Consider the following 23,742-nt stretch of genomic DNA (forward strand, 5'->3'; position numbering starts at 1 on the left):
CTTGTATCCCTGACGTCATTCATCTGGCCTGGTCTGTCTGAGCCAAAGACACCTCCTCAACGGACATCGACTCTTTCGAGACCACAGAAGAACCGCCTAGCAACAGTCTCCTGAGACACAGTTAAAACAGCTAGCACGTTCTATTCATTCCACTACCCAAAGATCATTAGGTCACTTGCTCTTTGGAAAACGGAGGGCAGGAAAGGCGTGGCACCACTCTGAGGTATCCTCGGATGAGCAGCTGGTTTCCTTAAATGAGTCAAGTGCTCAGTCAAGCTCAGCATCGTCACATTCCATCGGTGCCCTCGTGTGTGCCACCCCCACTATCATCACCAACTGTGACAGGTCAATTAGTCATTCATGTTCTGACGTATCCTCGCTGTCTCTTTCCAGAAAAGATTAAACGTGCGTAATGAGCCCCACCTTAGGGGATCTGGTCTGCTGAGCTTTACATACATCACCTGACCGAATCCTTACGACTCTGAGATGCAGAGAGGACAGACACGATAGACAAGGTCCTGAAAGGTAAGTGACCGCCCAAGGTCACGCCCAAGGTAAGAGATGGAACTAGGACCCAAACCCAGGACCTTGGGCCCCAGATGAAAGGGTCCCAGTGTCCCAAAAAGTAATCCAGATTGAACATACAATTCAACTGGTCAGAGGGTGACTAGAAACCAAGGGGTTCTAGCTTCCCCTCAAAAACAAAATAAAACAAACAAACAAAACTGATGTCAGGGAGGAATTGTCTCCGCAAATCCCCCCGGTGCTGCTGAGTCAGTGAGCTAAGTCTGAGGAGATAACGGGCTGACAGGGAAGGCCAAGGGTGTGCAGGGGTTGGAATCCTGGTTTTTCCCAGCACGGCGTGTGAACCTCTCTGAGAGCGAGTCTCCTCATCTGTACAACGTGGTGACGGTCCCAGTGTGAGGACGACATGATGTATAACAAATAACTGGCGTGAGACCTGCTTGCTCAAGATCATCTCTCCTCCCCACTGTAGGGATGGAAAAAGAGAGAGATGATGGCTGCCCCCAAACCCTACAATAATACTACACCATTTGGGGAAAATCCCCCAGGGACATGGTCTAAACTATTTTACATTTCAACCTGACACAGAGCCGGACGCGCTACCTTCTCAGGTCGGGCAGCAGTCAGGTGCCGGGAAAAGACGAGCACAGAGGGCAGTGATGCGGAGGGAGGCAGGCAGGAGAGAAGAGGACAGGCGCATGAAGCCTTTGCCTGGGTATCAGGAGGACTCCAGGACCACCTGGCCCTTCTGCCACTCGGCCCCTGCACATCCAGGCCACAGTCCATGTCCTCTCTGCTTGCATCTTCCCAGCGACGGGCTGCTCACTGCTTTCAAGGCTGCCCGGCCAGTGGTGAACGGCCTGGACCTTGAACTGTACACTGAGCTGAAATCTTACCATGTGCAGATGTTGGCATCTGAGGCCAGTCTCTTCCATACTTCACACAACTGTCCCTGTCTGGCTTTAGCGTCTGCTCTCCTCCCTGCTAATCATCTCTGGTTCTGTCACCTATCCTTAGTCACCCTGGTTTCCCAGCCCTCAGCACACCTCACAGCGTACCCCTGGACAAGTTCTCCTTCGGGGGACACAGTCACTTTCTCATTGTCTACTTATGTCACTTCACTTTAGCCGGGGTTCAAGCACCAGTTACTGTCATAAGAGGAGGCGTCTCCTCTGGGCCAACCACACAAACCTCACTTCTTTACAAGTGGGCTTTGTGAGTTGTTACAATTTAACAAATTCAACTTAAGGAACCCAAAGCACAAGGGCCACCACTGAGGAGGACACGTGTCTATCTGTACCACGTAAGCAAGAGAGGCTGGGGCCCTTGGAGAGAAAGATGCTAACTTCTTGCTGGCTGTGATGGCCCCAAATCAGGAAGTACTCTGAGGTCAAAAATAGGGGCTTCCATCCCACTAGCAGCACAAATCAAAGGGTGAGGCTGACGGGAGAAGGAAATATCCTTCCATTTCTCCTTTCAGACAGACCAGAGCCCCAGTCATGAACTGCCCCAGCCTGGGTACTTGGCCAGAGATATCTGCTGACTGTGCTCCTCTCCTGCCACTAGAGGTCAGAGCAGACAAGTTCATTAACTAGCACAGACCCTCAAAGACTGGGAGAAATTCACCTGACAACTTCCTGCTTTCAGTGGTCCCATTTCTCCCGCTGCTGTGTGACCTTTTCTCCCGGGCCCTCTGTTCCCCCTTCTGCATGATGAGTTCAGCAGAGGGTTGGGCTAGCTCAGGTTTTCTCAAAATGTGGCTCGCACGTGCTTTATGTACTTACATCGATACATCAAGTAGCATCACTTTTTCATTTCATTAGGGACCAATAAAAACTTCAACAGCCAGCAGTGGCTGAGAGCGGCATTTGAGAACAACGATCTAGACATGAATATTTTTCAAATGTAATTTGTAAGACTCCAAAAATATGTCCACAGACCCCCAACACCAGTGTCCCATGGCTGCACTTGCAAACTGCCTACTTACTTGTGTCTTTTGATCGTGAGTTTCGCTGCAAAAGTTCAGTCTCTATGATTGGAACTATATATTTTTTATATTATCCGCTAAGTAAAAATGTAAAATTTAAAAGTATTTGCAGAACTTGCAGATTCCTGACACTATCTGCAAGCACCTCAAGAAGCAAGTCCAGGTGTCCATAAACCAATTGTTCTGTTTGTCATGGAAGAAACGCTTAAATTGACCGCCAGTGGAACTGAAGCAGGATGCAAAGAAGAGCTATTCTAAGTGGTGTGAGGAGCCAGGAGCCCGACTGAGGGAAGTGATGCCTGTTCCTCAGAGGGTCAGAGGGCCCCTGAGCTGCAGGTTGGGGAAGAACAGTCACAGGGCCAGGGGCTGCATGGCTGAGATTGCTTTTAGCCCTGGAAATTCTCAGTTTTGTTTCCATGTGCCTGTGAGACAAGAACTGTGATAGAAAGGAGATAAAACACGTAACTTTTCTTCCTGGAATCATTTCGTTCACCACTTCTTGCAAGAAGAATGCCGTGGAGGTGTGGACAAGGAACTCCAAGAGAAATGCCAATAATTCTTTTACCACAGCACCGTCTATGGTGCCTAGACTGAAATGTCAAAACTGGAGACAGTTTCCTGAGCAAACCCAGACCGCAGGCCTGGCCATGGGCACGGCCCAACATCAGAATCCCCCAGGCCACGGGCTGCCGGCTGCTGCGCTGGGTCTGGCCCCTGCTCCAGGCTCTGCAGCGGGACCCCTGCAGGCAGTGATGGAATGGATAGGGCAAAGGAGCTTGTGTTCCCCAACGTGCAGGGGAAAAACAGCTGCTCATAACTGTCAGAGCTCTGAAGGCTGGCTCTGCACGACTGACCCTGACAGCCCCCTCCCACCCACTGTGCCACCTCAGACACAGGCAGGGAAGCAGGATGCAGAAGGGTAGGGGGTCCTCAGCCTACATTTGGAAGGATTCAGGGTCAAAAAAAAAAAAAAAACCCAACTATATGAATTATTGGATCAAAGACCAGTAATGATAGTGTTGAAGCATCTCCCTCTCTTAAAAACTCCTGTAGTCAGACCTGCTAGAGTCAAACCAGAGGAAGGGAACTGGAGAAACGGCCTCAGGTCACCTTTTAGACCGACAACCTGTAGGTACCTGCTGGGCCATGTCATCCATTGGGCACCTCGGGCGGAGTGTCCACAGCCTACAAGCTTTTCCAGGTTATAGAAATATTTGAAACCCGAAAAAAAAAACCCAAAAACTGTTAAGTCCAACATACAGAAAGAAACCTGCAAAACTGAAAACAACAAATACTTCATTACCCGTCCACAGTCAACCACAGCTCAAATCATATCTAAGTTACATCTACCCTGGGGCCCAGGAGCATCTGCAAGGCTTGCTACGATGAGGGGCAGAGCCCAGAGAGGTTTCCTCCCCCTGCCCTGGCCTCCCAGGCGCCCTCCCCCTGCTGGGCTAGCTGACGTGTTCCTCTTCTCCCTTGTCCCCCTTTCCCCTTGATCTCCCGATCTCTCCCGTTTCACCCTGGCTGCCAGTGTCCCTCAGGACGGAAACAGATGCCCAGGAATCTCCCACCAGCCTGGACACGCAGCTGCCCGCACCCTCGCGAGGAATCTCGGCAGCTGGCCCTTCAGGCCGGGAGGGCCCTGCCCTGCTCTCTGCGGTCCAGCTGAGCAGCAGGGACGGACCCCAGGCTTGCCTGGGCCCGGCTGGCGTGGGAGGAATCTTCCCTGAGCTGGGAACCCGGAGGCAGCGTCATGTGGTCGTGAGGAACGCAGGCTCTGGGATCTGGGGGACACAGATTTAACTTCCGTATCTGCTCGGGGCTTTGGGACAAATAATTGTGTCTCTCTGAGTCTCAGTTTCCTCACGTGTAAAATTATGCTCACACTTATTAAAATTGGGTATGAATTATTATACCGAAATTATTATACCCATAATAATGGCCTCCCCCAGAGGGCAGAGAAGGCAGCTGTGAGGCTTTAGACGGGATAACGTGCGCGAAGCTTTCACTTACAGGACAGTAATAACAGGTCACACTGTCACTGGGCACTTACTCCATTCAAGGCCATGTGACCTCTTCCAGACTACTTTAATGAATTCTCCCAACAACTCCATGACAGAGGTCCCATTTATCACCCCTGTGCTGTTCATGAGAAAACTGTAGCTCTGAGACTTTAAAGACCGTGCCCAGGATCACATGGGATTCTAATATAGACAGGACCGACCCTAACCCCCACACACACTGTCCCCAAAATTGTAGCTTTATACATCATTCTGCAACAGGCAATTTAGCAGAACATTGGCCTAAGAACCAGAAAACCTGGGTTTGAAACAAGGCCTTCCCTCTAAGTAGCTATAAAGTTCTGTGCAGGCCCGTGGCTCTTACCCCGTTCCCTTGCGTGTGGGTGGAAACAAGACCCCTTCTGCCAACGGCACAGGGTAACAGCCAGGCTCAGATCAGAGGCTGGGTGGAGGTGCTGTGTGAACCTATAAGCATTTGGCAAGCACTCAACGATAAACCTTCTTTACGTCGTGCCAGCTAAGTGACTGTCCAAGCTCCGCTTGAATACTTTCAGGGACAGGGAGTACTGTCCTACTTCTTTTAGTAGCTCATTCAGGTTAGAAAGTTCTTCCCGTTGCAAAGCCCACCCATAGGGCCTTGCCTGTAACTCCATCACACTGGCCCCACTAGCTGGGAAGAATCCTTGTAGTACCCTCACTGGCTGCTGAAGAGTCCTTGCTCCTGCCATTCTTCCCTGGGTGCCCCGCCCGCAGGAGACAATGGAAACAGTAGTGTTCTTGGTTTGCAGTGGCTCCTCTCCTGCAAACTCCTTCCCTGTCCCGACTTGGCAGACTCCCAGCCAGCAGTGGATGATGCAGAACAAGGAAGAATGTAGAGGATGCAGCAGACACTGTTGGCTGCTCCAACCACTGTCACTGCCCAATGTCCCTGCCCTCTGCAAACAGCTGTGGTGCCCCTGCTGGTCCTGACACCTCTGGCTGACACCTGGGCTCTGGGGTCAGGATCATGTGTACCTTGTACCTATTCCCTTGTTTTTCCTGAACCTTCCTGCCACAGCAATCCTCAGCCACACTTGTGCTTATACCTTGAAAGACTCCAGGAATCCCCCATGGCCCCCATTGTCAAACTTGTCCTCTTCTGGGCCCAGCCCCAGCATGGCCTGTGTGTGGGCATGGAGCTCATCGTGAAGGTTGTCCAACAGAGCAGCCCTCGTCCGGTCCTGGAAGGGGAGAGGGTGGAGGTTGTGGTGCTGGCACAGAGAGCAGAGATGTGCCCTCCCCCTGGGGGCTCCAGACACCTGGCCTGAGGGCTGCTAATCTGGCCAACTGCATCCTGGTTCCAGAGTGGACCTAAGGCCAGGCTGGACTCCAAGCTCACAAATGTTGCAACTGACACTACAGCTCCACACCCAGCCCTCTGCTCTCTTCCTAGGCCCCTTCTCCCTGGGCCATCCCACCCTCCCAACTCTACCCTGCTGACTCCATCCAGATCTCTACCCCGAGCTCCACATCCCTGTACCCAACTGCCCACTGCTCCTCTCCATCGAGATGTTCCGCCACAGCCAGATGTACAGTCTCCAGGGGGCGCTGTTCGCCCAGACCAGGATAGCACTTTCAGCAGCCCAGCCTTTGCGGACACCTCCAAACCAGTAGGTCCCGACAGACCTCACCGCCGTCTAGTGGTCCCCATGTCAGCAAAGAGCCCAAGCTCAAGGCCTAAGAGCCACCCCACAATTCCATTTCCCACCCTAATACAGAAGTCCATCAAGTCTTTCCAACTGAACCCGAATCAGTTTCTCCTGTGCCTGGTGTAAGCAAGTTGCCATCATCTCTCAGACATCTGCAATAGCTTCTAACTGGCCATCCTTCCTGCCCCCTCCTTTTCAATCTATCCTCTACACCAGTGGTCCCCAACCCCCGGGCCGCGGACTGCTACCGGTCCGTGGGCCATTTGGTACCGGCCTGGAGAGAAAGAATAAATAACTTACATTATTTCCGTTTTATTTATATTTAAGTCTGAACGATGTTTTATTTTTTTTAAATGACCAGATTCCCTCTGTTACATCAGTCTAAGACTCAATCTTGATGCTTGCCTTGGTCATGTGATACATTTATCCGTACCACCCTAAAGGCTGGTCCGTGAAAATATTTTCTGACATTAACCCGGTCTGTGGCCCAAAAAAGGTTGGGGACCACTGCTCTACACCACTATCAAGGTAATCCTCTAATACGCAAATCAAACATCATTCTCCTGCCTAGGTCCTTTAATAGGACGCATCACCTCTGACTCAAAGCCCTTCTTGATATGACCCAATCAATGCCTCCAGCTAAGTCCCCACCATTCAATCCCCCACAGGAGTCCTTCTCTCAGGCACTTCATCAAACCTTCTGGAGCCTCTTCATGAAGTCATGCTCTAATTCTTCTTTGCTCATGCTGTTCTCCCTGCCTAGAATAACCCTCCCCATTATTTCCTCCTGGCAAAAGGCTCATCGGATATCCAGATTTAGCAGCTGAAGGGCCACCTCCTCCAAGAAGTCTTCCCTGAACACAACCTAGTCCCCCATAGGCAGAGACAGTCACTATCTTAAGTCACAGCCCCCATGCTGGCCTCCATCACAGCCCAGTGCTAACAAACTGGATCATACCTATCTAGTAGTGGCCCCTCCCACCAGCCTGTGAGCTCTATAAAGGCAGAAACTGAGTCTCACTTATTCCCGTGTCCCAGGAAACAGAATGGAGCCTGGCACACAGTAGGTGCTCAATAAATGATTGGTGAATGGTTGACTAGACCTGAAGTCTGGACTTAGTATTCACAAGAAGAGTTACTAGATCAACACAGGGCTGAAGATTTTAGAGGGGCAAAGACAAGGCTTCCCACTGTGAACAGCCCCTAGGCCAGGCAGGGGTCAGGAACCTTTTTGGCTGAGAGAGCCATGAACACCGCATATTTTGAAATGTAATTCCATGAGAGCCATACAATGACCCATGTACGTTAAGCATTATCCAATAAAAATTTGGTGTTGTCCCAGAGGACAGCTGTGATTGGCTCCAGCCACCCGCAACCATGAACATGAGCGGCAGGAAATGAATGGATTGTAATACATGAGAATGTTTTATAGTTTTAGCGTTATTATTTTTTTTTATTGAAGATTTGTCTGCCAGCCAGATGCAGCCATCAAAAGAGCCACATCTGGCTCACGAGCCATAGGTTCCCGACCCCTGCCCTAGGCGCGGCCCCCGGCAGAGGCTGGCTAACAGGAGGGCAGAAGGAAGGCCAGCAGGGACCGCACTCTCACCTCCAGCTTCGCAAACTTGTCCGACTTACAGCAGGCGTTCTCTGCGTTGGTGAGCTTGGTGAGCAGAAACTCCCTGAACTCGGGGCCCTGGAACAGATAAGAACCCCAGGTCTCTCGCAGCTTCATAATGAGCAGGCAGAACGCGGGATCTAGGAGAGTCCCTGAAAGGTCCCCTCTGACACTGGATCACTCCTAGCCCAGGCCATCTGCTAAGATGCTAACTTGGAAACCAGCTTCCCTGGTCCTGGGAAATCAGCCCTCCACACCCACAGTGGCATTTCCATGACAGGAGGTGATTTTTGCCCAAGGCTCCAAGGACTGGAACATGGTATAAAAATGCTTCTTTTAGCAGAAATTCAAACACCCTGATGTGAGACCCTGTGCTAGGTCAGCCTGGCAGCAGGAGAGGTGGGGAAAGACCCCAAGTAAGGTGAGCCCCTCAACCTGCTGAATAAAGTCCCTGCTAATGTTCCCACCCAGATTCCCACTCCAACCATAGCCATTCAGGTATGGGCACCCAGAGTCTTGGATATGTGAGGAGTAAAAAGGAGAGTGTCTTACCTTCTGGAAAACAGGGGGGCTGGGCAGAGGTGGGCCAAAGGCAGGCACGTCTTCCCGCGCAGTGACTGAGACCTGAAACAGAGTCTCAGTGTGGGCCGGGAGGGAAGAGATGGGAGCCAAGGGCTAAAAAGCACTCCACTGGCCATGCCTTGGCCCTAGGGGAGCCCCACTTCCCACGGCAGACCTCCTCTCTGCCTCTTCCCCGTGCCCCTCTGAGCCATCGCCAGCACAGCAGAGCTCCTAGAAGTGGGGCCGGTTGGTGTGGAACTGTCCACATGTTCTCATCTGTACTGCTGGAGGCCAGAAGCAAGTTTGGCAGGATGACTGGACAGGGCTGAGGAGCAGCCTGGGACCCTGACTCGAACACAGTACAAGTGTGCAAGAGGTCTGATCTTATCTGCATTGGATTGGGATACTAAGCCTACGGAGAAGGCGCAGTGAGAATGATCAGCCCTGTTTCACTGATGAGGAAACAGATGCTCAGAGACAGGAAGCGATCGCCCAAAGGCACACAGGGGATTAGCCACAGAGATGAACCAAGAATCCAGACCCTGTCTGCGGTTCTTCCCCACAACACTGACTCCCGAACCTTATCACACTTCAAACACAGTCGGTGCTTAAAAACTAAATACCGACTGCCTGGGCTCCACCCAGGCCTACTGAATCAGCAGCTCTGTTGAAGAGCCAAGAATCTGCAGCTGTTAGGTGCTCCTGAAGGCTTCTGTGCAGTGGGCAGACGGGTGTTGGGAAGCCTTGACCCCACACACAGGGTCAGTGGGGCTGCACGAGGCTTGAACTAGCAGCGGAGGGTCCAGACTGGGACTGGGGGTGGAGAGCATCAAGATGCACTGCGTGTTGCCAAGGAGTGTAACAGCTCCGGGGTGGAAGCACACCTTGGGCCAGCCTGGCGAGGCATGAATTAATGGAGTGAGAACACCAAGACGCTCTGTGTGGGGTCTCCCAGGCTCGGGACAGTTCCAGCTCCCCTCTGCAGGCAGGTGCCCTGGCTTCACCTGTCCTCAGCCCACGAGGCTGCAGGCCGCTTTGGAGACTCTGCCCTCTCCCGTCCCCAGGCGGGTGGCCAGTGACGTGAGCCCGGCCCTGGCACACCGCCAGCTGCCCGGCCTGTGAAGTAGGGCAGATGCTGAGAGTCGGCCAGACTGGGTGAGCAGGCAGCTCGGAGCCAGGCCAACGAAAGGCCCTGCCAGCGTCTGCAGGGGAAGGGAGCAGGACAGGGCTGCTCAACACCAGATCCGAGGCTCTCTCTCCCCAAGCTCAAGGCTGCTGCAGGGCCCAAGCTGCAGTGCCCACCGTCAAGGAACAGGGTAGGTTTGGCTGATGTGATTTCAGCCTGTTAAACACGGTTCCGCACCACCACCCACCATGCACCCAGGACGCAAGTCGAGTTCCACCCACAGAGCCAGAATCCGAGGAGGGTGGTGGGAAGGCCCGTGACAGGCTGCTGAGGGGGACAGGACCAGAGGCCGGGCCCAGTCCCCCCTCCTCCCGCCTTGACACCCCTCCCCCAGGCTTGCATCTGAGTGGGCTGTGCTGGCTGGGTAAATGCCTTCATACATGTTCTTAAATCCACCAAGTGTCCCAGACTGACAAGTCTACCACAGCGGCCATGTTAGAAAAACAGGGGGCGGGCCCTTCCTTGTGACAGCAGTTCGTCCTCCATCCCCGTTATGCTCCCTCTCCTGACCCCTTTCCAGCAAAGCGCGGGGCCTCTGTTGTTCTCTCCTCTTGGGGACAGTTGGGTTGCTGGCCTCAAAGCAGAAGCTGCCTCAACTCAGCCTCACCTTCCTGTTTGCTAAATTCAGCCTGGCTGCCCGGCAGGGGCCAGAACGGGGCTTGGAGGCGGCAGGTCCCTCTGGGGAAGAGACTCTTCAAGGCCGGGACGCGGAGGAGGTTTGGAGCATGTGAGCGATGAGGATGCACCACGAGGTGGGGAGCCTCGGAGGGGTCCAGACTCAATAAGACCCCACGCCCAAGTGTGGCCTGGAAGCCTCAGAGAACCGTGAAGGCTACTCAAACAAGACGTAAGCAGTGAGGGGAAGGGGTGCACAGCCAGGACCCCTCTCCAATGATCTGCTTCACGTGAGACTCCTGAGACCTCCACAGGACCTTAGGGGTCCCAGACAGGGAGACCTTGGAGGGGGGGTCCTGGTGATCCCTCAGCTGGAATTTCCTTCCAATCTGGCAGGACGGGGACAAGAATTATATCGGAAAAATAATCTGATGTGACCGTTCATGCACATTCAAATTTTGGAGCCAAGTTCCCACCTGCTCCAACGGCTCAGTGACGACGACCCCAGGCAGACCTGGACAAGGACTCCAGCTCCACTGCTTCTGTGGGAGGCCTCCAGCCTTAAGCTCCTGCCTCAACCCTGCTGCCTCCCCCCATGTAAAACAGGGCCAATGAGAGGTTCTGCCTGGCCCGTGGCTTGTGAGGATTCAACAAGAATGTTTTTAAGGGCTTAGTATAGTGCCCGGCATTGAGTCAGCACCCAGTAGGAGGTAACCATTGTCATCTGCTTTTTTTTTTTGCTTTCCCTACTAATATGCACCTAATATGCACCTGAAATACTACAGAGTTCCCCCTAACCACTTTTTAATCCATCACACACACACATAGACACACACATTTCTCAACTCCCTTTACTTCCCCTCTTGACCTTATCAAGGCTGGACGGAACTCTGAGGGTGTCTAGTCCAACTTCCTCGTTTCACAGATAGACTCAGAGGCCCACGGAGTGAACCAACTGGCCCAAGGTCACACAGCAGTCAGAGGCAGGCCCGGGACCAGAACCCCAACTCCCGAGACTCTCGGTCTGGGGCCCTTAGCTGCATGTTCCTAGACCATCCCTCCTCCTCCTTTCCTCTTCTTTCCTATTGTTTGTCCTCCCCAGCGGGGCCTTCCTGGGGCATTGCTGAGCCCCTGGGGAAACTTCACTCTCCTTTTCCATAGCCCCTAAGCCTGCAAGGGTCAGCCAAGGTCTTTTCCACCCTGGACCCCCTAAGGGATCTAACCAGCTGCTCCTGAGTCTGCTCATCACATGGGTGCTGCTGGGGTATGGATGAACAGAAGTTTGGGAGCACCTTGGAAGGCTGGTCCCCTTCCCTGCCTCCTGACTCCCTGGCCCCTATTCACAGGTCTTTCCCTCCAACCTCAATGTTTTCCTGACAGGTGGAGCACAAGGTCCCACATCCCAGGGACAACCTGGCTCTTCCTGTGGGTCCTACTTCTCTGCTTCTCATCACCTCTCTGAGGAAAGTGCTTTCACCTGGACCATAGCCCATGGCTGGGAAGCCTTGGTCAAGACTTCTAGCATCAAAGCTGGAGGTAGGGTGGTGATTTTTGGACCTCTGGTTTTTCTCTGTATTGTCCCACGCTACTAAGCTTTTGGGGAAGTGGAGAAGCCAGTTAGCTGAGCTCCAATTCCTATCAGGAACTAAAAGCAAATACTAAACATCCACAAGAGGTCCCATTCTGCCAGCAGAGGTCCAGCAGACAAGCCACACATTTGTACATGGGTGCCTGGCGGGAGTCCCCTATCACACAGCTTTACTTTGGGGGCACTGCTCAGTAGCTCTCTGCCCCTACTGGCTGTTGAAAGAAACCGCTGGCTTTTCCCTGAAGGCCGGTTCTATACGTTACTTCCATGTGCCCACCCCTGGCACACAGAAGGCACTGAATGAATACAACCTGCTTCTACCAACAAATCCAGCAGCTGTTTGAACTGAATGCCCATTTTGGTCAAGCAAGGGAGCCCATAGCCTTCAAGGAAGTGCCTAAAACATGGTTTCTCTAGCTTTTCGGCTAAGACTGCTCAGTGACCGAGGACCATGAACATGGGCATGGAAAGGAATCAGCTCTCCTTAACAGGAGAGAGGTGTGGGTTTCTTTTTTTTTTTTTTTAAGCCTCACACTTGGGTTGAAAATTGATGTGAATTTTGTCCTTAATATATCTGGCTTTGTATTGACATAACAATTGTATAACATCATTCTCCCCAAAAAATCTTCTATCAAAATTGGTATTTCACGAAGATGGCCATGAAGCGCTAGGGCTTTTAAACCCCTGGAACCAGCACTGGCCCAGGTTATTACATAGGAAACGTTTCCAGGCCTCCGAGTTTCCCTTTAGCAATCGCAGGCTTTCTCCCCTCTCCCTGTGATAGCGGCTCCTCATACTGCGGGGAGCAGACAGTCCTCTGAGAGCCTGAGCTATGTATGGCCTTTCTGCCTAGAAAACACAAAGAAGCACATAAACTCACCATTTCCCAGGTATCTGCAGGGGGTTCAATGACTGTATAACCACCACCTTAGAAGCCCTGCTTTGCTCCACCACTCCTGGGTGTCATGCCCCTGAAGTCACTGTGATGTAGAGAAACTGTTGCCCCAGAGGTTGAGATTACTTATCGTGGAGAAGAGGAGAGAGCTCACGCTTTAGCCATCAGGCTTGAACACAGTGAGGGCTGCTGAGGATGATGGGCTCACCTGCATGCCTGAGTTTTGAGCTAGTCTGAAAAACTGCCTATTGGTCAGGAGGCTGAGACCCAAGTACTCACCATCCCCCTGCGAGTCTTCCAAATGAAGATGGGCCATTTATTCCAGAACAGCTGGACCAGTGGCCAGGGTCTACCAGGCCCCTGCTCTCCACCCTTCTCACCGAAAACACCTCTGTCTCTTTCTCCCCGTTGTTACCACCCTCCTTCCTTTCCCTTTCCTGACAGTCCCCTACTTTTTCCTTCACCCCTCTAGTTCTGCCTTACTCTAGCATGTGGCATTACCAGATCCCAAATAGGAGCATCCGGGCTTCCCAGCCCTTGAGCTAAGTGCTGTTGAGCCTGGAGACGACCAGATGGATGAGATGACCTCAGAGGGTGCTCCCCACCAAGAGCCTAGCCCCCAAATCCCAGAAACCTGAGAACCGTGGAGAAACAATCACACCAAAGCTAGGAGTGACATCTTGGAGAGGAGCCCAAGCAGCCATTGAGAACTGGTGTTTCCCGGTATCACTGACTCCAGAAAGTGCGGTGGAGTGCCCAGGCCACTGCTTCCTCCAGCGCCAGCTTCTCCTCACCTTGTAGGACGCGTTCTCTGTGCCCGGGCTCTCAGCCTGCACCACAATGTAGGCATGTAAAAAGTTGGAGGCGATCATATCTGGGACAAACGGTGTGTTTTCTTCTTGGAAGATGATGGCCACAATGTCATTCCCAATGTGTCTCTTTCTCTGGAGCTAAACAAAAAAAGTGTTCCACTGTTATAAGCCAGCTGGGAACATCCTGAAAGCAGTATGAATCTATATAGGAAGTTCCTCATTACTCTATCTTTATACATAAACCCTGGAACTCAGAGACCTACCTCTCCAGGGAGCTTTTTATTTTAATCTTTAGAAGCCATCAAAAAGAAAAATATGGGGCCGCTGCCCAAATTGTTAGGTGGAGGCTAGCAAGCATCTCACTGAGCTCTGCCATGTACAGAGCTCTGACTCAGGGATCTAGGAAGAAGAGGTAAAAGTTGTCCTCATAGAGCCTGTAACTAATCCCGGAGAAAAACAAACACAAGTGAAGCTACCTGAGAACAGGAACAAAGCCACCAGGCAGCACATTGTAAATCAGCTCTTGCACACAAATGCCTGCCACTGTGGGGTGCAGGGGGCAGGGAAGAAGGCAAAGTCAGAGGCCTGGTGGCAATCTGAGAAGACTTCCTGGAAGAGGAGATTGTGGGGGGGACACGATGAAAATGTGGATGGGCAGGGATGAGGGGGCAGATTATTCCATACCAGAGGGGAGAAGAGCCATACTTAAAGAAAAATGGGCAGGGCTCAGCAGAGGTCACCAGGGAGTGAGAAACCCAATCCCGATTCCGTACCCCAAACTCCGCCGGGTGTTGTCACAGGTGATCTCAATCACCAAGCACCTACTGTGTCGGGAGCCATGCTGGGTGATTCACACACAGGATTTCAAGTGTTAAGGCCTTCCTGTACACCAGGTCCTGGCCAGGGGCTTACCCATACATTTATTCCTTTACTGAGCACCTATGCTTCCCTTCGAGTGTCTCACTTACTGAGCACTTGTCTCACTCATTCCACACACATCATCCCATTTCTTAGGAAAAGAACATTAATATTTATCCAGTCCTTGCCAAGAGCCCATCTGAACACAGGTGAGCCTGACAGTGAGCCAGAGAGCAACCCAACCACAGGCTGGGCCGGAGGTGCAGGGGCTGGGCTGGGAGGGGACAGAGAGCAGCCCTCAGCCACAGGCTGGGCCGGAGATGCAGGGGCTGGGAGGGGACAGAGAGCAGCCCTCAGCCACAGGCTGGGCAGGCTGGGCAGGCGGTGCAGGGGCTGGGCTGGGAGGGGACAGAGAGCAGCCCTCAGCCACAGGCTGGGCCGGAGGTGCAGGGGCTGGGAGGGGACAGAGAGCAGCCCTCAGCCACAGGCTGGGCCGGAGGTGCAGGGGCTGGGAGGGGACAGAGAGCAGCCCTCAGCCACAGGCTGGGCCGGAGGTGCAGGGGCTGGGCTGGGAGGGGACAGAGAGCAACCCAACCACAGGCTGGGCCGGAGGTGCAGGGGCTGGGCTGGGAGGGGTCAGAGAGCAGCCCTCAGCCACAGGCTGGGCCGGAGGTGCAGGGGCTGGGCTGGGAGGGGACAGAGAGCAGCCCTCAGCCACAGCCTGGGCCGGAGGTGCAGGGGCTGGGCTGGGAGGGGACAGAGAGCAGCCCTCAGCCACAGCCTGGGCCGGTGGTGCAGGGGCTGGGAGGGGACAGAGAGCAGCCCTCAGCCACAGGCTGGGCCGGAGGTGCAGGGGCTGGGCTGGGAGGGGACAGAGAGCAGCCCTCAGCCACAGGCTGGGCCGGAGGTGCAGGGGCTGGGCTGGGAGGGGACAGAGAGCAGCCCTCAGCCACAGGCTGGGCAGGCTGGGCAGGCGGTGCAGGGGCTGGGCTGGGAGGGGACAGAGAGCAGCCCTCAGCCACAGGCTGGGCCGGAGGTGCAGGGGCTGGGAGGGGACAGAGAGCAGCCCTCAGCCACAGGCTGGGCAGGCGGTGCAGGGGCTGGGCTGGGAGGGGACAGACACTGAAGGTGAAACACTGAGAGAAAACCCACTTTGGATACAAAAGGAATCCTGCTCCCATTTGTTTCTGGAACATTCAGTAGTTATTGTAGAGCCAAATGACAGTCTCATTTGCCAATTTCCTTTTTTCCAAAGAAGCCAAGCACTGTGTTTACAATATTACATCTGTGTTCCCTCCCCAGTTCCCTGATCAGAAACGCATGGGTCAGCACCTGGTGAAAGGCCTACCTTCCTTTCCTATTTTCCTAGAGACGGAAAAGGTGCAGAGTGGGACGGGCAAACGGTGCCACAGCCAGGGGTCAGCTGCTGGCCTCAGGGCTCAACAAGAAAACAGCCAGGCCTCCCTTAGGAGCACACAGCTGTCAGAAGCCAGAAGCGGCAAACGAGAGGGTGCGCAGGAAAACCCTGGAAGGGCAGTCTCACCCAGGGCTCCCTGTCTGAGGTAGAGAGGCTGAATTCCTGCCCGCTGGGCAGGTGTGGTGAGAGATGAGACTGTGGACAAGAAGAGCTGGGCAGTGGGACTATCTGACCACATACATCACTGGGGAGGGAAGAAGGGCAAAAGCCCAGTGGCCTAGAGAGGGAACAGCTGTTAGGTAGGAAGTCAGGCATCATACTGAGCCTTACGGTCAAAACCATATGTGAACCCCACAGTATTCTGACGTGCACAGTGCTACCCCCACTCTACAGATAAGAAAAACGAGGCCACAAGGTTACACGGCTTGCCCAGAATCACATATCTCTAAGTGCAGGGCTGGCATCAAGCTGCCACCTTCAGACGCAATCACATACTCTTCACCCGCCCCCTATGTGATCAGGGCACCTGGGCTCTGCTCCCATCTCTGCCCCAGTGACCTGGGAAACAGTCTTTTGACCACGCCTTCCCGATGGTCAAAGTGTGATAACGTGAGCCTGTCTGTTGTCCTGCCACACATCAGCAGCACTGCCAAGCGGCCTTGGTGAGATCACTTGATGGTACAGGCTTTGACAAGAACACAGCTGAACACATTGACCTGGAATGCTGAGGTCACCAGTTAGACACATCTGGCTTGCCTGGTCAAGGTACATATGGGAGTTGATGCTTCCTGCTCCTTTCCCCTTCTCGTTCTCTGTTTCTGTCTCTATCTCCTTCCCTCTCTTTCTCTATTTCTCCCCCCCCCCCCGCTAAAATGAGTAAATTACAAAAAAAAAAAAGAAAGAAAAAATTTTAAAAAGTATTCTGTTAATTTCTCTACGTCTATGAGGTAAAAACAAAATAAAACAACAAAAACAAACAAACAGAAAAAGAACACAGCTGAACAGCCTGGCCTCTTGATTATGAAAGGGGTGGGGGGTGCAGTCCCTTCAGGCAGATGCAGGTAGATGGGACTAGAAGCAGGCTTTCACCTCGCACGCCCCAGGATCCCGGGGCCCTCCCGACTGAGGTTACCTGCTGGGCGTCTCCTTCAGTAAACGGCAGCTTTGTGGAGACATGAAACATGATCTCCCTGTCCCGAAATACCGTGTACACTGACTCCACCCCCGTCTGTCCGTGGGTCACATCCAGGCCTCCTCGGAAACTGTCAGTAAAAAATCAGAGCAAGTGCCACAGAGAGTGAGGGTTAGTGGGCATCTCGGTGCAACCTTCCCTCAGAAATGGGTGAAGGAATGAGAGGTGTGGAGAGTTGAGGACTAAGAGAGTGAGACGCGAGAAAGCAGGGAGAGCTGCTCTTCTGAGCCCATGAGCCCTGGTGCTCTATCATAAACCAGCATTTAAAAGACAAAGGCAGAACTCCACTCCAAGCTTTGGCTTGTCCCCTCCATACCACAGGGTCAAGTGGGAAGGGAGGTCATCCACCCACAGTCCCAGACAGATGCTATCCTGGGTGCCAGTGACCTGCAAGGCAGATAGGTCACAAGCCTTTGCTCTCTGCAAGGCCATGTCCAAGTCCTCAGCCAAGACTCAAGGCAACTGGCGACCCTGCTGGATGGCGGTGAGCCCCACAGGAGCAACCCAGAGGCAGCCTGAAGAGGTGACAGATGCTTGAGCTCTGCCCAGCCCATGTCTGGTGTGGAGACCCAATCACGGCAGCACCCAGCCTGAAGGTACCCACGGAGGGCCCTTCCCTGGCTATCTCCTCACAGGCAGGAAACTAAGAAACTGGGCGGGCTTCTGGGCGCTGCCCCCTCTTTCTTTATGGAAATAGGGCTGCTAGGCAAATTCTTAGGGTCGTTTCCTTCAGCAAGAGAAGAAAGAAGGTTCCTTTAAGAAAATGAAATAAAACAGACCCTGAACATCAGTCCCCATGCCCCACCCCCAGGCAATGTAATATGATCCAGAAAAAGTGCTCTGCTCGGGCCAGGAGTGGCAGAAAGCAGGCTGGGCTACGTGTCACATACTCTAGGTTCCAGACCTGCTTCTGCCCCTAAATCAGCACGTGATGGTGGGCATATCTCCTAATCTCTCTGGGCCTCAGTTTCCTTTCTCTCTAAAATGAAGGGATAGGATGACATGATCTCTGTCTAAGACACCTTTTTTTTCATATTTTAATGTCTGTGAAATCAGGACACAACTTACAAAGATGGCGTCTCAGAGTCAGCGGGAGATGGTGTAATAAGAACGGCAGTGCTGGCCCTGGCCGGTTGGCTCAGCGGTAGAGCGTCGGCCTAGCGTGCGGAGGACCCGGGTTCGATTCCCGGCCAGGGCACACAGGAGAAGCGCCCATTTGCTTCCCCACCCCTCCGCCGCGCTTTCCTCTCTGTCTCTCTCTTCCCCTCCCGCAGCCAAGGCTCCATTGGAGCAAGGATGGCCCGGGCGCTGGGGATGGCTCCTTGGCCTCTGCCTCAGGCGCTGGAGTGGCTCTGGTCGCAGTATGGCGACGCCCAGGATGGGCAGAGCATCGCCCCCTGGTGGGCAGAGCATCACCCCTGGTGGGCGTGCCGGGTGGATCCCGGTCGGGCGCATGCGGGAGTCTGTCTGACTGTCTCTCCCCGTTTCCAGCTTCAGAAATGAAAAAAAAAAAAAAAAAAAAAAAGAACAGCAGTGGTGACTACCAGTGCTGACCGTGCCCAGCACTAACTTAAGCACGTCACAGGTATTATCTATAACCCCCAACCGCCTGTGGGGTCAGTACCATCTTTAGCTCCCTTTTTACAGATGAGGATACTAAGGTTTGCAGAGCTTAAGTCACTTGCCCAAAGTCATAGACCTAATAAGTGGTGGAGGTGGAATTGTGCCCCATGTTTGACTGACACCAGACGGTAGCGATGACCTGCAAGGGAAGGAGGGGGGAGGAAGAAGCGGGAAGAGAAGAAAGCAGCAGAAGAAAATGATTACTGAATATCTGCCACCTGGCAGGCGTGGAACTGGGTGCTATCACACATGAGGAGCTACTATTAGTTGGCTGCTGGAGTGGGCATTCCGAGGGCTCTGTCACATGCCGGCCATGAAGCACAGCCCAGTCAGGCCAGGTCCAAAGGCCCTTCCCAAATGTTGCTTTTGCCAAGGAAAATCAAAGGCTAGACTTTTCCAAACAATAGCTCCAATAGTCTTTCTGTCCATATAGAGAACCACAAATTCCTACCAGGGGAATTACTGTATTTCTACCAATTCTTAACTGTCCATTCTTTTTATGTATTATCTAAAACGGGTCACTTCCCCCAAACAGCACAGGGCTGTCTTTCTGAAGGCCTGGCAGGTGAGTGATAGGGAAGGTGGATTTGTTTCCCTCTTAGTCTGAGCCAAACGTAATTAAGTAGGCGAGTCTGACGGGTGAGAAGTTTCATCATGCAGCCTAAGGCCAGATGTCACTGCTTTTCGGGCGCCCTGCCATCCTGGAGTACCTGGACCACGGTTTCCTTAGGAAGAAGTGTTAGTCATTTGCTGAAAAACAATCATGTGTTCCTTGTATGTGTTTTTAACTCTCACATGCCCTCCCTAAAACTCAGCTGTCGCCCTGCACCCTTCCTCCAAGTCCTCTCCCATGGGGCTGGAACCACGACTTGGCCAAAACCTACCCTTTGAAGTCCTGCAGGGTGACGGTGTTCCCCAGCAGCTCCAAGAAGTCCTTGAAAGCTGGGCTCTCCTCATTGTTCCCAAACAGCTCCTCCTCCAGGGTCTGGAAGAGAAGCAGGCCAGGGGCAGGAGTCAGAAAAAGCCCTCTTGGTGCCAAGAGAAGGAATGTGCTTGTCCAGACACCTGGTCCCTTTCTCTCTTTGTCCCCCTCCCCCACCCCAATCACCATCCAGTGGTTCTGTCCTCTACTGGAGGAAACACTGAGGCTCCCTCACAGACCTGGGTTTCCGGGGCTGCTTAATGAGGACGTTCCCTTCAACCAAAAGCCACTGGTCGGTACAAAAAGCAAAGCTGAAGCAAAGAGTTCTTAGACATGATGCCAAACCCAATCCATACATGGAAGTTTGACAGCTGGACTGACAAAGGTCTCCTGTCTAGAATCTATAAAGAACCCTTAAAACTCAATAGTACTCAAAACCTCAATGAGATACCACTTTACACGCACTGACAGCTAGAATCGAAAGGAAAGGCAAGTGTTGGTGAGGATGTAGAAAACTCAGAATCCACACATGCTGCTGGTGGGGATGTGAAACGGTGTTCTCACTTTGAAAGAGTCTGGCCGTCCCTCAAAAGACTAAACAGAGAGTTACCATAAGACCCAGCAATTCCACTCCTAAGACTATCCCCAAGCCTAATAAAAACATAAGTCCACACAAAAACTCGCACTCGAATGCTAATAGCAGCATTCTTCATAAAAGCCCTGCAATGGAAACAACCAAAATGCCCATCAGCTGACAAAGGAATAAACAAAATGTGGTACAGTGTATATCCATACAATGGATAAATGAGTACCATTCGGCCATAAAAAGGAATGAAGTACTGATTCAGGCTACAACATGGATGAATCTTGAAAACAGTATGTCTAGAGAAAGAAGTTAGACACAAAGGGTCACATGTTATGACTCCATTTATATGAAATGTCCAGATAAGGAATATCTATAAGACAGAAAGTGCACTTTTGGTTAACAGGAGCTAGAGAAAGTGGTGATGGAAAGTGACTGCTAACAAATGTAGCGTTTCTTTTGGGGGTGATAAAAACGTCTGGAGTTAGATGGTGGTGACAGTTGCATAATTCTGGGAATATACAACACACACTAAATTGTACACTTTATTGAGGTATAACTCACATGCCATTGTGAATTGTATGGTATGTGAGTTACACCTCAATAAAGCTATTATAAAAATTTTTTTAACTTAACAGTAAAAAATAATCCAATTGGAAAAGAGTCAACAGCCAGCCATCTTAATCTAGTTTCTTTCTCTCGCAATATTTCTGTACTGTTCAGATACAGAAGACTATGGTTGCAAATAGCATCTTCTGCTTCTGCTTTCTACTTTAAGGATTAGGATCTATTGTGATTAATCTTCATTTTAAAGTTTCTATTACCACACTAATGAAAAAAAGAAAAAGACATGAATGATCATTTCACCCAAGAGGATATACAGATGGCAAATAAGCACATGAAAAAATGTTCAACCTCATTAGCCGTTAGAGAAATGCAAATTAAAATAATAAAATATAATAATAATGAGATATCATTACACAGCTATCAGAATGGCTAAAAAATAGTAACACCACCAAATGCTGGCAAGGATATGGAGATCACAGATCAACCAAACACTGCTGGTAGGAATGCAAAATGGAACAACGGCTCTAAAAAGTAGTTTGGCAGTTTCATACAGAACTAAACATATCATTACCATATAATCCAGCAATTGTACCCCTGGGCAAACTTATCCCACAGAAATATAAACTCATATTCACACAAAAAACCTGTCTACAAATGTTCAAAGCAGCTCTATTCACAACAGCCCCACACTGGAAGCAATCCCGCCGTCCATCCGCGAGTGATGGTCGAAGACCGTGGAGTGCCATGCCGGAGAATACTCCTCAGCCACAAAGAGGAATGAACTACTGATACACTCCAGCACTTGGATGAATTTCATTAAGTGGAAAAAACCCAACCCAAAATCTTATACACTGTATGATGCAATTTAGAAAACATTTTTGAAATGACTTAGTTTCAGAAATCCTAGAAGAGATTAGTAACTGTCAAGCGTTAGGGACTGAAGGGGGAAGGGAACACAGAGGCAGGAGGGAGACTGGCAGGGTTATAAAAAGGCAACGCAAGGTATCTGAAAGTGAAAAGGGTGATGGGACTCTGTATCTTGACTATGTAACCTAAATATGTGATCAGATGATACACACACACACACACACACACACACACACACGCCAGATGAGTAGATACAAAATTGGGGAAATCGGAATAAGACCCCCAGATTGCGTGGCTGTGATACTGTTTTGTAAGACATTCCCTGTAGGCCAGGGAAACTGGGTAAAGGGTACACTAGGCCCCTCAATCTGATTTCTTACAACTAAATGTAAATCTACAACTATCTAAAAATTAAAAGTTTAATCATTTTTTTCTTAACAAAAAGCAAAGCTGAAAACAGGAGCAAGCTCCACGGGGTGACACCCTAAGCACCGCGTGGCACCGCGTGGCACCGCCTGGTCAGCTCCGCCCACAGCGGCGGGATCCGCCAAGCGCTGAGCACTCTGCAAACATCCACAGGCGGCAAAGAGCGCGTGGCGTGAGATGCAGAGCCACTGCAGTCTGCACTGTCAGTTCAAGGAGAAATCTCCAATAGCTGAGGCCTTCACGCCTCCTTTACACCTCTATTAAAACAAGAAAGTGCAGACCTGAGGTTCCAAGCCTTCAATAGGTAGTAGAGTCTAGTTAGAGTGCAGTGACTTTCCTTTGTTATATAGTATTTCTGTTTAGAATTACCTTCGTTTCATTGCAAATGATACCGATTTTCCAATCAGAGTATCAATATAAAATTTCCTTTAAAAATAAATGCATTTAAGTTGAAAATAAAAACATTTAAAAGAAAATATTAGATGTAGTTTCTAGTAGGGGTGTGATAAAAGTATAACAGTGCCATACAGTGGAACAAATGATAGGATACAGGTACTGAGTACGGTTTGTGAGTGTCTGAAGTTTGGGACACAAGGCTCTCTAGCAGAGGTCTGCGAACTATGGCCTGTGGGCCAAGTCTGGCCTGCTGCCTGTTTTTATAAATAAAGTTTTATTGGAACACAATTGGGCCAATTTATTTACATATTGTCCTTGGCTGCTTTTGCACTAGAAAATTGAATGGTTGTAACAAAGACAGTATAGCCCATGAAGTCTAAAATATTTACCATATAGCCTTTCACAGAAAAAGTTCCATGGCATGCCAGGAAGGCATCAAATTCTAGCCCAATGTTCTAGTTGCCCAGGTCCTGAGGCCAAAGTGTGGGAGGACAGCTACCTCCAGGCCACATCCATCTTCCACTGGGAAAACAACCCAGTCCATGATCTCTCCAGATTCACACCCAGCCTGGTATTAGCCCTGTCTTTACTTTTATACTGGCCTTGAGCTTGACCATGCACTCAGGGAGGTCTTAGTCATCACTTGTATCCCCCACCGTGCTTAGCACAGCGCCTGACAAACAGAAGAGTTAAATGGGGCTTATTTATATCCTAAGACCAGCACAGTACTCTCATGCAACAAATGTTCACTTTACATGTCCCCTGTCTGTAGGTTTGCAAAACAATAATCTGCTGAGTGTTTTTTAAAAAAAGACTTATCTCCCTATGTGCCCCCACCTTGCCTCAGCAGCATCAGGTACATAAACTACAGACAGACTCTTTCTCGGAGATGGATGGTTAATATTCAGTAATTATAATTTTGCTGGAACATTGGACTGTAATCACTTTATGAGATCTGCTTTGGTAAATTTCACAAGCAAAGAACTTTAATTAGGTAGGTTATATTAGCAGAGCTGTACAAAATAAAAATGCAATATGTGAGAATCATCAGAGCAGCTACCTGAATAATCTCCCCTAAGTTATAAATGATTTATCTGTGTTGGTCTTTCAGCTCCTAAACTCTTCCCTTAATTAGAGTGTTTTTAAGCAAACTTATGTTTCTTATGGTCTAATATCTTCAGAGAAGGGAGTCAGCTATTATGTAGCCAAGAAAGACACCGGTGTGCATAAACACACACACACACACACACACACACACACACACACACACACGCACACGCAAACCCACAGATAATAGTGAAAGGTACTTTCAACCTACCATTAGCAGAGCCCAAACTCTTGTTCATTCATTAATTCACATAACAAAAAACTATGAGTGTATTTAGACAAAGT

General features: G+C 51.0%; 1 protein-coding gene across 10 annotated transcripts in view; it reads right to left on the reverse strand.

The window, feature by feature from the left end:
- RAP1GAP2 (RAP1 GTPase activating protein 2) overlaps positions 1-23,742 on the reverse strand; it is a 242,789-nt gene that overhangs the window by 16,403 nt on the left and 202,644 nt on the right. For all 10 annotated transcript variants that reach the window (XM_066363456.1, XM_066363461.1, XM_066363460.1 and 7 more), the window contains 6 exons: positions 19,474-19,574; positions 16,907-17,036; positions 13,482-13,637; positions 8,395-8,466; positions 7,834-7,920; positions 5,622-5,756 (listed from right to left, as the gene is read on the reverse strand). In XM_066363456.1, coding sequence (XP_066219553.1) covers positions 5,622-5,756; positions 7,834-7,920; positions 8,395-8,466; positions 13,482-13,637; positions 16,907-17,036; positions 19,474-19,574 — 681 coding nt within the window. The remainder of the gene's footprint in view (positions 1-5,621; positions 5,757-7,833; positions 7,921-8,394; positions 8,467-13,481; positions 13,638-16,906; positions 17,037-19,473; positions 19,575-23,742) is intronic.

Source organism: Saccopteryx leptura, chromosome 2, assembly GCF_036850995.1.
Source record: "Saccopteryx leptura isolate mSacLep1 chromosome 2, mSacLep1_pri_phased_curated, whole genome shotgun sequence".
In the NCBI taxonomy this organism is placed as follows: Eukaryota; Metazoa; Chordata; class Mammalia; order Chiroptera; family Emballonuridae; genus Saccopteryx; species Saccopteryx leptura.